We start from the raw sequence: 12,563 nt of genomic DNA, 5'->3' as shown, positions 1-12,563 counted from the left end.
TGTATTATTTTTTCCTGGAAAATTTAGGATTTTTCTCCAACTCTGCTGTCTTCCCTAAAGTAAAGCTAAAAGAACCTTAATAGGCCAACTTAAAAAGCACCATTTTTGTTTTAAAACCACTGTGATAGAAAGGTGATATATTTTTATATCATCAGATTTTAATAATTATGTTTAATGCACATCATTGAGTAATATATTTGTAGAACGTGGAATGTAGATTTAGACAAGGCCTAATAATGGCTTCACATAGGATAATCAGCTTCCTCTTCAGGTAGTTGTAATTGATTGAACTAGTTAACTTTAGATAATGTAATTAAGTGTTCTGTTAATTAAGACTTTACTAATAAGCCTCATATATCAAATTGTGAGTTCTATGCTGATATTTTTGACATATAATTATAAAATTTATTGTTTCTTATTTTTGTAGAAATATTATGGCTCTTCGAAATCATTTAGTTTCAAGCACACCTGCCACGGATTATTTTCTGCAACAAAAAGACTACTTCATCATTTTCCTCCTGATTTTGCTTCAAGTCATAATAAATTTCATGTTCAAGTAGAAGTTCGTTACCGTTGAATCAATGAACTGGAATGATCAGATTTGGCCTGGGACCAAATGTTCAAATTGCTTTGGTCTTTATTAAAACGTCACAATATTTCTAAAACAAAAATCTTAGAGATAAATGTAGAGGTGTTGACCTTTCATACCTTTTATCCTTAACCTGAAATAAGAACTATTGGTTATTAAAGTGAGCTTTGTGTTAAGTACCAGAACATTTCTAGCTTTTGTGACAATGTGCTGACGTGTGGATGTGATAAATCCACATGTATACACAGTTGTGTCTTATGTGTACCTGACAGTCGTCCTTGTATTCTGTAGTATGGTCGGAGATACAGCATTAACATTCTTGTGAAATATATGTAGCAATCTATTTTCTTCATAAAACAGGCACAAGACTTCTATCAGTAAGGAATTACAGAATGGGAAATGATGGCATAATAGACATGAAGAGTTCAAAACACTGCCCTGTTTAAAAAAAAATCATTTCCAAAGCACCCAGATCAATTGTCTTCGTAGAAACAGCAAGAAAAAAGTGTAGTCAAATTGATGTACTGAGACAAGATGGCAAATTGCTTTTTTAAAAGTTTACACATGATTTTTTTTTAACCCCTAGAATTTAATATTTATAGATACAGGTATAAATGTATGTGTGTGTATCTCAACATAAAAAATTGGTATGCAGCTATTTGGATCTGTTCATTATATCTTTCTTATACCTGTATAATACCACCTTAAGCACTTGTTTAAAAAAGTGTGGTCAAAATTTATTGCTGTCCTTTTTTCTTATTTCTGTTTTTTGTAACTCCATTGGTCCAATAGCATAGGCCAAATTCTAGAGATGTTTATAGGGCATATGAAATTCTGATAATTTATGTTTTTTTCATTATGAAAAATGTATTTTAGCTTTTGTTTAGACCCTAATGTGTTCAGTGAACAAATAGAATAGAAAAAATTATAACCAATATTTTATTTCAAAAGCCAAATAAGAGAAAGGTGGTAAGAAAAGACACTTTGGTAGCATTTATGTGTACATTAAAATTGGTTCCTTTAAAATGTGCAATAAGTTGAGCATTTAAGAAGAGCATCAAGTTCTGAAGTTCAATTCCTTATTCTCCTCTGTTCTGAGCAACTTCATTCTGTGATAAAATCATAATTCGTCAAGATTTTTTTTGTTCAGGCTCAGGCAAACTTTTTCCTAATTTTTGGGGGGGTTAATACTTTTACTTTTTGTCATAAATATTTACAGTCCTCAGAAGCAATTTTTGCAAATGTAGTTAAGCTTAGGAACATGTTGTCCTAAGATATATCTCAGAATCCTGAAAGTGTAGATTTCAAAATGGCTATTAATGAAAATAAAAGAATAACTATCCTGGCTACATTTGCCTTTGATTAAGAAGAGACTGTGAGACACTAGCAAGATTACAATCAACTGTTTATGCCATGATAAATATAAAATCAAGGAATGATTGCTAAATTACAAAAATTGAAAGTGCTGAAAAAGAGCCTGCTTTTTTTCCCCCTAATATAGCTATCTTAAGTAGCCTTAGGTTTTAAGAAGAGCCATTTCCCATGTAGTTTTGGCAAAATAATGCTGTATTCCATATGTACATGTGAAAACATTTTTTTATTGACTGAAATATAAGTAAGATATACCTAAGTATAGGTATAATAATGACTGCACAGAACAGGTGGGATCTGTTTGTTTGTATTTCATACTTGTCAATATAATTTTTGTCCTCACTTTCTGTTACCAGTGCTATATGCTCAACTGCCTATATATTGATAGATGATACTTTGTAAATATTGTACAATTTGATCCTCTTTATGGTTTAAATTAGTATTTATATCATATAAGTTGATTGGCTGATCACAAAAATAATTTCATCATTAAACCCTGAAAACTTAAAATTTTTTGTTGGTAAACCCCCATTTGGGGTTTTAGTCTTACCCACTTGTGTGTTATTTTCATTTGGTCTAAATAGTGTTTTATTTGTATAGGTATCTTCTAAGACTGGAAAGGTAATATTTTCTTTTTTTAAGGCAGATGTTTTGCGTTCTTTACTCAAGTTAAAAACTATTTCATGAAAAAGAGCAGGGTTACTCATGACTGTTTCTTATACACTGAAAGCATATATCTAATCTGATAGTCTTCTTATGCTTTTAGTTGTATGAGTTCCTTTCTGTGAACTGAACACAAAACTCAGGAATTGATGGCTTAGTTTTAGATCAGTGCTTATACTAGGCTTAGTATGTGAATCCTTTAAAACACATAATTAACTTTGTATGTAGCCATATATGTAATTGACTTTGAATGTTCTCTACCTGAGATTAATATTCCTTCAAACATGGATTCATAATTGTGATTACAGTTCCCAGTTGTCTGAGAACCTCATGATGGTTTCTAGGATTTAAGATCTTATGACCACTTTTTTTTTCATTTGATCAAAAATTTTATTTTTTCACACGAAACTTTAGATGAGTAATAATTATTGACATGTGCATTTGTTTTAGTTATTAAATGTACTATGCCTTCAGTTATCCACCATTTAGTGAGGTGTAGCTGGCCCAGGAATAGAAAATAAATAGGGCATGTGAAACAAGTAAGTTTCAGCAATAGATATTTTACTTGTATTTCATGTTAATACTCTTTTGTATCACTTATAAATGTACAGTGTAATCTTTGTCACCATTCCATTGAAAAAGTTGGCCTTGTAAAATACAACACTCATTTAGTATTCATGCTTTTGTGCCTTTAAGAAAATACTTTTTGTTATCTTTGTGTTACAGAACTCTCCAGTATGATTCAAAGTGTTTATAGGCTTACTTGTCATAAGGGTCATTTCTGTGTCATTTTATTTCCTTTTATATAGCTATAGTATATTTAAAAAGTAATGCTGTACTTTTATAAGGGTTTGTCTATTTAACTATTTCAGATATATTCACTCTCAGACATCATTGAAGTAGACTTGTCAGATTATTCTGAGTATTGTAAACAGTGCCTTTTTGATGGAATTCACACTGTTTTGGGTGTCAACTTGTGCCATATACACATAAAATTCTGTAGAAGGCAGTTTTAACTTTTTGAAGAATATCTTAGTCAAATATTTAAGAAAACAAATGTGTAAAATTCCATTTTTTCCAGTGTTTAGCATTTCTAATGAGTAATGAATATATTTTGGGGTTTTTTTGGTTGATATACAGTGATGATGGCAATATTGATGAGCCATACATGACACTGTAGATTATTTTGAATTATGTTAAATGTACAGAAATAAAATACTAATATTAGCATTTATACCAAATTTTCCAATTTGAACCAATAAGGGGTAACACCATACAAATCTCTAAGTTTACATTTTAATTTCTATCTCATTTGACTACATGGATAAAGAAATTCTTTAAAATGTATTAACTTGCCACTATTATGTAATTTGGTTTCATTTTGTTTACATACAGTGTGTGAATTTAGTATATTTAAGTTACTTTTTGTTACTCTTTAACATACTGTTTGTTTTGTTACAGTTTTTAATTGAAGATGGACTGTTAAAATTGTATAGGACCAGTGTCTCTTTAATATGATTAACATATTTAGAAGAAACACAAGAAACCCATGACAAAATGAATGTGAATATACTTTCTAAAATGTTTAGAAAATTTTATCTTTTTGCATTTATCATGTAAAATTATTTTATTACAATATTGAAATTTATTTAAAAATATGCCATGAAACATTTGAGCCACAGAACTTCAGTTGAAAAATTTTTCACTTTTTAGCATGCTAAATATACATCTAAGTTAAATATCCTGTTGAATGGCCATTTATAAATTCAGACACTACCACTGGTCAGTTTTGTATAATAGAATAAAAGTATGTTATCTGCAGTGTAAGTACGGCACACTGTCAAATCCTTTCCCTAAGGTGCATAGTAGATGTACAGATAGTCATAAGCAACTGTTTTGTAATGTATTACATTTCTAATCTATTATTCCTAACCTATTATAAATGTTTGCAGAGACAAAAGAATCGAATTTTTCTAATCTGTAAAATTATGCTAACTTCTACAGGTAGGCATTCTGAATAAAATTCTTAAAAAGAGCAAACTGTGATCAAATGACTTTGAATATAACATATGGTGACTAACTTTGTCCTAGTGTTTAAATTAAAAAAATATATATATTTTTTGTAGGGGTAGTTTTGAAGGATGGTGAAGAGCTGGGAAGGATTTAATAGTTAGAAACCCTAATGTATGCTTTCCTTGGTGCTTTATATTCATTCTTCTTAAATACTCATCATAACCTTATGGTAAGTGGAAGTTAACCCACCTTTATAAATAAAGAACCTGAGACTCAGAGAAGTTAAATGATTCCAGAAGCTATGCAGTAAGAGTGATGGCAAGCACAAGTTTAAATCCATGTCTGACTTCAATGTCCATTCTTCTTCCACGGTACACTTAAATAGAACCCTGATGGTAGCACTTTACTTTTTTAAAAGTTTGGAGTAATCCACTGCTCCAATCTGTATACTATAGCTATATCCACCACTGTTTTGTGATGGGTGGAACCAGAAAAAAACTTACTAAACAATTATATATACAAAACCTATATAAAAAGATTTTCCCCTCAAATCACTTGGTCCATACTGAGTCAACATCAGGTGAGTTCCAAATCATTCCTGTCTGGTTTTCCTCTTTTCCTTCATCCTCCTCGTCTTCCATTCTTGCTCTGTCCTCAGGGTCTACTTGCTTCTGCCTAATAGTCGGTTGGTTCTGTCTTACTAACTGGGTGGGGCAGGGTGGAGGGAGGGAAAGGAGGGCTTACAGGTTTCCCCTGTCCTATGCGTAGGAATACAGGAGAACAGCCCCTTATTGTTCAACCTCAATGAAAAATCTACAAGATAAGTAATTTTCTTACTAATATTGACTGCACTCTCATAGGTGTCCCGTGTTGTGCTATCATCCTAATTGGCTCTTCTGCACTTTTACAAAGAGAGTGGGTCCATACACTAGTGAATATCACAGTAATTTGGGGGGTGTGCTGTAAATATTTGTTGAGTGCTTAGTATATATGCCAGGCACCATGCAAAAAAAGTTCTTTGCAAACATTCTCACTCTGCAAAACCTCGTGAGATTTTTCCTTTATATATTATCCCCATTTTTTAAGGTAAGAAAAGTGGAGATGAAAGAGTTTACTTACTGAATGTCACAGATAAGTGTCAGAGCAAACCGAGGTCTAAATCTTAAGCCCGTACTGTTAACCATTTCATCCTTGAGAGAAAATGTGTTTTAATATATGAAACAGTATGTTTTTTCTGCCTGTGTTTTCTTAGGCACTTGTATCCAACAGTCTTAGGCCATTGTGTTTTTACAGCGTACTAGTGATAGCCAATGTAGCTAAGTTTTCACATCTGTCCCCTCTGCTAAAGAAAAAGTAAACTCTGGTGGCTGGGGGTTTCATAGTAATATCCGTGCCCGGGAAATGTGGCAAAGTCCCCTGCGGAAAGCATAAAGCTTGCCGCTGTCCTGCATCCCGAAGCTGTTTTTGTGATGGTTAGAGCAACTGATGATACTGTGGACAGAATACTCCTCTGAGTCCAACGCAGAGGTTTTGTCAGCGGTGGGGCACGAACCCGGTTCCACCCGCGGGACCCATTCCCTCCTACGCATAGGCTTCCCTAAGTGTGCCGACTTCCCGAGAGGAAGGACGTTTCCTGGGAGACAAGATTTGGTGGCAGCTGAAGCCACGGCAGGGAATAAGTTCACCCAGGGAGCTGGGGAAGGGCTGGCAGTTTCCGGTCCAGGAACAGCTCCTGAGAAGTCCTGACCTCTTTTCCAGCTTCGCGGACTGTTGGAACGCTGTCCGCCTACTCCGTTAGTGGGCGGCGGAGGATGACGCCCAGCGGCCCCAGCGCGCGGCCTCCTCCCCGCCCCTTCCGCTTCCGGCCGCTTCGCCTCACCCCTTCCTGGCCGTGCTGTTTCTCTGTCGCCCGTAGCCGGAAGACCCTCGATCTTTACGTGCTATGGCCGCCGTGGGGTCTGCGAAGGCGGCGTTGCAGGTGGCGGAAGTGCTGGAGACCATCGTGAGCTGCTGCGTAGGGCCCGAGGGGCGGCAAGTTCTGTGTACGAAGCCCACCGGGGAGGTGCTGATCAGCCGGGATGGAGGCTGCCTCCTGGAGGCGCTACACTTAGAGCATCCCATAGCCAGGTACCCGCGTCCCGCATTCCAGCTCGTTAGAGCGTCCCATGGCCAGGTACTATTGTCCCACTCTCCTACCCAGAGCCGGGCACCCCAGGCCATCTCCCTGAACCCTTAGCCTGTGCTCCTGGGAAGACTCACCTTGGGCGAAACCAGTATGCTTAGGGTTCGAGCGCCGTCCAGTGGAATGTTCTTTTGGAAATCAAATCTTACCAAACACCCAAGAACATTTATTTCCCTCCCCCTCGCTCCACCCAGCCCAAGAATCTTGAAATAAAACAAAGTAAAACTTTGTAAAAACTGAAACTAAAAACATCAGTCATAAAAGTCTTTTATGACTTTGGTTGTGAAACCATGGTTTCAACTTGATTTACATGTGTGAAGGCAGCCATCTGAAAATCTGAGTTGCTTTATTTCTTTTTTTGTACAGGATGGTGGTGGCCTGTGTTTCCAGTCATCTAAGAAAAACAGGAGATGGTGCTAAAACATTTATTATCTTTCTTTGTCATTTACTCAGAGGACTTCATACAATCATAGACAAAGAACAGGATTCTTTGATTTCCAAAAATATTCAAACCCATAGAAGGCATTGGAAAAATTGTTGTCAGTGGAAATTTATTTCTCAAGCTCTTCTAACGTTTCAGACACAAATATTAGATTATATTATGGACCACTACTTAAGTAAACACTTTTTGTCCATCTTTTCTTCTTCCACTAAAGAGAGAACACTGTGTAGGAGCTCTCTAGAGCTGCTCTTAGAAGCATACTTTTGTGGAAGAGTGGGGAGAAATAATCACAACTTTATTTCACAATTGATGTGTAACTACTTTTTCAAGAGTATGGCTTGTGAAAGTGGGTTTGAAGAAGTATTTGACTTAGTGGATGACTATTTTGTAGAGTTGAATGTTGGTGTCACCGGCCTTCCTGTCTCAGATTCCAGGATCATAGCTGGGCTTGTGCTTCACAGAGACTTTTCTGTATACTGTCCAGCAGATGGTGACATAAGAGTAGTGATAGTAACAGAAACCATTCAGCCTCTTTTTTCAACTTCTGGATCAGAGTTTATTCTAAATTCAGAAGCACAGTTTCAGACCTCTCAGTTTTGGATTATGGAAAAGACAAAAGCAATAATGAAACATTTACAGAGTCAGAATGTAAAATTGCTCCTGTCTAGTGTGAAACAACCGGACTTAGTTAGTTATTATGCAGGACTGAATGGTATATCAGTGGTAGAGTGTTTATCACCTGAAGAAGTTTCTCTTATCCAGAGGATCATCGGTCTTTCTCCCTTTGTACTAGCACAGGCCTCTTCACAGTATGAAATCTGTAACACTGCTTTGGTGAAATTTTGTAAGCCCCTTATCTTGAGATCCAAAAGGTATGTTCATCTTGGCTTGATTAGCACATGTTCATTTATACCACACTGTATAGTTCTTTGTGGACCAGTGCAGGGTCTTGTTGAACAACATGAAGATGCTTTACATGGAGCATTTAAAATGCTTCGACAGTTATTTAAAGATCTTGATCTAAATTACATGATACAAACCAGTGATCAAAATCATACATCGAGTCCTCCTACTTATAAGACTAGCAGAGAAAGTAATCCATTGCCAGAAATTGTTAATGGCTTACTACAAAGGCCATATCAGGGCACAGTTGTAAAGAACAAAGGTAAACTGGCAAAAACTCAAACATATTTAAAAGTATATTCAAATTTGGTAGTTCCAAGTGTAGAATTAGAAACCTGTATTCCATATTCAACACCAAAAGTGACACCAACAGATACATACCAGACAGATGAAACACTGAGATGTTTACCTCCAACCCAAACCAGGATAATTGATGACAGTGAACCATTTATTGAGAGTAATTCTGCTAATTCAGTAGCAGAAAACACTGGAATAGAAATTTCTTACGAAAATTTACAAGTCACAAAAATTGCTAGAAAGGGAAACATGTTGCCAGTGAGAGAGAAGTCACTGGAGATGTGTACTTCCCAGAGTTACTGCTGCTCCACTCTACCAGCAGGTTGTGTTTTGCCAGTGGGTGGTAATTTTGAGATCCTGTTACATTACTATCTCCTCAAGCACACCAGAAAATGTCAGCAATCAGAAGAAACCATAGTTAGCATGATAATAGCTAATGCTCTTTTAGGCATTCCCAAAATCCTATATAAGTCTAAGAAGGGAAAGTACAGCTTTCCACACATATATGTAAGAACGCTCCATGCACTGCAAACCAATCAACCCATGGTGAGCAGTCAGACAGGTTTGGAATCGGTAGCTGGTAAATACCAGTTACTAACTTCAGTTCTTCAGTGTTTAACAAAAATTTTAACCATTGATTTGGTAATCAATATTAAGAGACAGCCTCAGGAAATGTATGATCAAGATTCAGAAGAGGAAGTATAAAATTGGAAGTTTTTTATTAACCAAAATTTTAATTCAACTCAAGCAATAAAGAAGGATGTGACAGCTGATTCTCAAAATCAATTCAGTCTAGTTAGGAAAACATCAAAACTTAAAAAGTCTTTAGAAGTACACTAAGAGGCTAGCAGACATTCAGACACAAATACTAGAAAACATTATGGAACAATTCTGGGGAGGAAGCCTTCCACATAGGGGAAGCCAAGATCTGACTAAGCGTGTCTGTCTTTCTTCCCCTTACAGGTGCCTGTCTGTGCTCTGTTAGTTTGTGTGTATGTGGGAGGGTGTTTATAGTTCCTTTTTACTTTTCCCTTTTTTCACTCTCTTCATCTGTCCTCACCTTTCTGTATTTATTTAGTTCATAGAATCATTTAATCAGATTTGGATGGGGTCTTCAGATGTCATCCTATTTTAATGGTTTAAAATATAAAATATAGTATTTGCTTCATTTAAAATTATTTTCTCTACTCATAATTTCTAAAGCAATGAAGTCTTGATTTTTTTTTCTCAAGCATATAAATTAGTTTTTACTTTTATACGTCCCCTTATTTATATCTGTTTTATGTGGAAAAGCCTGGATATGTTTTTTCACTATCCATACACCACTGACTGTGTAACCGGAAATATGACTTTGTGCACTGTAAACTTACTTTCATTTCTGTAGTTAAAAGTTAGTTTCAGAAAGGTTATGAAATGCATACTATCATTTTCTCCTGTCCCCTAAGAGCTTGTAAAAATCATTCATGTATGTGCTGGCTTTTCTTGTATTTGGTGCATATAATTCAGAGTTCAATAGTAATAAATAGTTTGAAAATTCTTTTTTTTTTTTTTTAGTGCTTCAGCCAATTGGTTTATAAAAAAACGAAAAAAAACCAAAACCAAACAATCAAAGATGGGTAATAATAGTACATCGCTACATCATTATGCAACAAGATCCACTATTTTTTTGGCCTTCATGAAAAGTTCCCATTTTACTTAACTTTTTATACAGAGTTTTATCTTCTGTTGTGAGAAATACTAAGTTAACATTACTATGTTTATACCTTCTTGGAATACTTAAAAAAAAAAAAGTAGAACTTTCTACTGAAAAAAAGTTTGAGACTTTTACATTCATTTCTTACAACATTTAAATAAAGAATTGATTATGCAGTGCTAAGCTTCCACCTATACTTTTAGAAAAGGGGTCTAACACCAAAGTCTCACTTAAGTTTTGAGTGCTCAGAAATTAATCATACCGTGAATTTCCCCTGAAGACCATGACAGCTTTGCAGAGGGTGGTTTCAATGCTACATCCTAAATCAAAGTTATAATGATTTACATATACTTTGCTTTCCCAACTTAAGTTTTCAAACATTACATAGACTGAAGAACAGCTTCATTCCAATGACCTTCAATTTGAACAATGCAATCATGAATCTATTCCAGGGATACAACTCTAATGTAGTTTAGGGTTAATTCAGAGTTTCTTAGGGTAAAAGGATGTAATGTACTCCTTTATATATAGTTGCAAAACATAACACAACACACAGCATTATGTTCTCAGAGAACACAAGTCTTGATGTATCCTTGCACATAGCATTCCCTGCACCCTGGCTTGAGAACTTTGATCAGCAAAAATCTACACATTCCCTTTGTCCTGGCCTCAACCATGGCTTTGAGGTTATTGTCAAGAGTAATAAGCACAAGTATGCAAGGAACCGGCAAGCACTAACCATGATGTACACAGCACAAGACTGGATTTCCTTTGCAAGCTAGACTTACTAGTATTTTCAGTCTTAGGTCTTTCAGATTCTGCAGCACAATGAATGTGGCACGTTATATTCCAGTAAAAAACCAGTATGACCATATCTTTTTTTTTTTTTAACCCAGGCCAGAAAACAAAAATCGGTCGCTATTATTATAATATAAAATTTAAATAGGAAAATAGAAGATTTCTACGTTTCAGGCAAGTATGACATCTGATTGAGACTTTGACAGTCACGATCTTAGTCACTGACAGCGTCACAAGACCTTAGAGTCTCTGGGGATGGCTTTTCATTAGGAAAAAAGTCACCTGTCGAGTAGCGCGGCAGCAGTTCCCAGACACCGTGGTCTCCCTCAGCTTGGAGCCTACCTTTCCTGCCGCCTTTTTTTGACGTCGTGTCTACTTTCGCAGGAGCAGGTTTAGCTGACAACCTCGCCCACCTCCTCTGGGGCTCCTCCTTCGCCGCCCTGCCGGCGGAGCCGACCCTCCTCGTGGGCGCCGTGGCGGCGGCGGGGCGGGCGCGGGCCGGCAGCGAGCGGGCGGGGGCGCCCCGGAGCTTTCGCGAAGCCGGGCTGCCCGGCCGCTGCCGCTCCTCCCGCCGCCCGAGCCGCTGCGACGCGCCAAAAATTCTTTATTTCTGATGTGAATTTTACAATATTTATACTTTATTTTAAAGGTTTATAAGTGCATGTATCACTGTGTATCTAGCTGTAGAGAAGGACAGTGTCTTCTGCTTTTAGTAGTTCTCTGCAACACCCAAACACGGCTCTGTTTGTACCAGGTATTCAGACGCACCTGTTGTAGAAAACTGCTGCCTTTAATCCGTTCTCTTAAATACATGTTTCCAGTTTACAAATTCCACCAATTCTTTGTTTTGTTGTTGTTGTTTAGATTTATTTATTTATTTTAGAGAGAGAGAGCGGGTAAAGGAGCAAAGGGAAAGGGAGTGAGTCTGAAGCCGACTCCACCGGGCTTGGGGCTTGTCACTAGGCTGGATCTCAGGAGCCTGACATCACAACCTGAGCTGAAACCAGAGTCCAGGCTTAACCGACTGCACCACCCAGGCGCTCCACAAATTCAACAAATTCTAAATGAGTGCCTACTATGTGCCGGATGCTGAAGACACAGTGGTAAATAGCTGTGGTTCCTGCCTTCATGCCCCTTTCCTGAAAAGTTAATGGATGTGACACTACTTGGATTGAGATTAACTTTAGGAAACCGGATTTTAAAATTCTAATTACAGGAAAACTTGAAAAAGTGGTGACTAAGAATGTCATTAAAAATGACATTAAGAAACTGTAACATCTTAAAAAAAAACTAACGTATTATCTTGTGGTATCTCATGATCTTTTACATTAACTGTAATTTCATTTTTTAAGTTTAATATAATAATATTACTTCATTTCTGTGATTATGGGGAGAATAAATTAGCTCTGGGTTTTTTTGTTTTGTTTTGTTTTTAAGGAGGCGCCACACCCAGCATGGAGCCCAACATGGGGCTTGAACTCACAACCCCGAGATCAAGACCTGAGCTGAGATCAAGAGTCAGCCGCTTAACTGACTGAGCCATGCAAGTGCCCCAATTAGCTGTTTCTTATACCAAATTCATAGATGTATGAACCTACTGTAAATTGCTGTA

At 36.7% G+C, this 12,563-nt stretch overlaps 2 protein-coding genes and 1 long non-coding RNA gene across 12 annotated transcripts in view; 2 read left to right on the top strand and 1 right to left on the bottom strand.

Moving 5' to 3' along the window:
* The window catches only part of OSBPL8 (oxysterol binding protein like 8), a 156,822-nt gene extending 152,159 nt beyond the window's left edge, over nucleotides 1-4,663 (top strand). For all 9 annotated transcript variants that reach the window (XM_036099830.2, XM_036099828.2, XM_036099827.2 and 6 more), the window contains one exon: nucleotides 428-4,663. In XM_036099830.2, coding sequence (XP_035955723.2) covers nucleotides 428-560 — 133 coding nt within the window. In that variant the 3' untranslated portion in view covers nucleotides 561-4,663. The remainder of the gene's footprint in view (nucleotides 1-427) is intronic.
* Nucleotides 1-11,461, bottom strand: part of LOC118540582 (uncharacterized) — a 45,417-nt gene extending 33,956 nt beyond the window's left edge. Inside the window, exon 1 of one of the 2 annotated variants that reach the window (XR_004919713.2) lies at nucleotides 11,234-11,461. This is a non-coding gene — a long non-coding RNA (uncharacterized LOC118540582). The remainder of the gene's footprint in view (nucleotides 1-11,233) is intronic. The other variant, XR_004919712.2, reaches the window with a different exon arrangement.
* Nucleotides 6,498-9,997, top strand: BBS10 (Bardet-Biedl syndrome 10). The gene is made up of 2 exons (XM_036099838.2): nucleotides 6,498-6,763; nucleotides 7,185-9,997. The coding sequence occupies exons 1-2, from the start codon at nucleotides 6,579-6,581 to the stop codon at nucleotides 9,163-9,165; spliced, it is 2,166 nt and encodes a 721-aa protein (XP_035955731.1). The 5' UTR covers nucleotides 6,498-6,578; the 3' UTR covers nucleotides 9,166-9,997.
* Nucleotides 11,462-12,563: the final 1,102 nt, after the last annotated feature.

Source organism: Halichoerus grypus, chromosome 6 (genome assembly GCF_964656455.1).
Source record: "Halichoerus grypus chromosome 6, mHalGry1.hap1.1, whole genome shotgun sequence".
NCBI lineage: Eukaryota > Metazoa > Chordata > Mammalia > Carnivora > Phocidae > Halichoerus > Halichoerus grypus.
Note: the sequence above shows the minus strand (reverse complement) of the source record. Positions and strands in the feature narration are given on the sequence as shown.

What these genes read in the sequence shown, in the direction of transcription:
- BBS10 (XM_036099838.2), top strand. Translation starts at nt 6,579, where the DNA reads ATGGCCGCCGTGGGGTCTGCGAAGGCGGCGTTGCAGGTGGCGGAAGTG. An exon ending in TTAGAGCATCCCATAGCCAG is followed by an intron (nt 6,764 to 7,184) that starts GTACCCGCGTCC and finishes TTTTTTGTACAG; the next exon opens with GATGGTGGTGGCCTGTGTTT.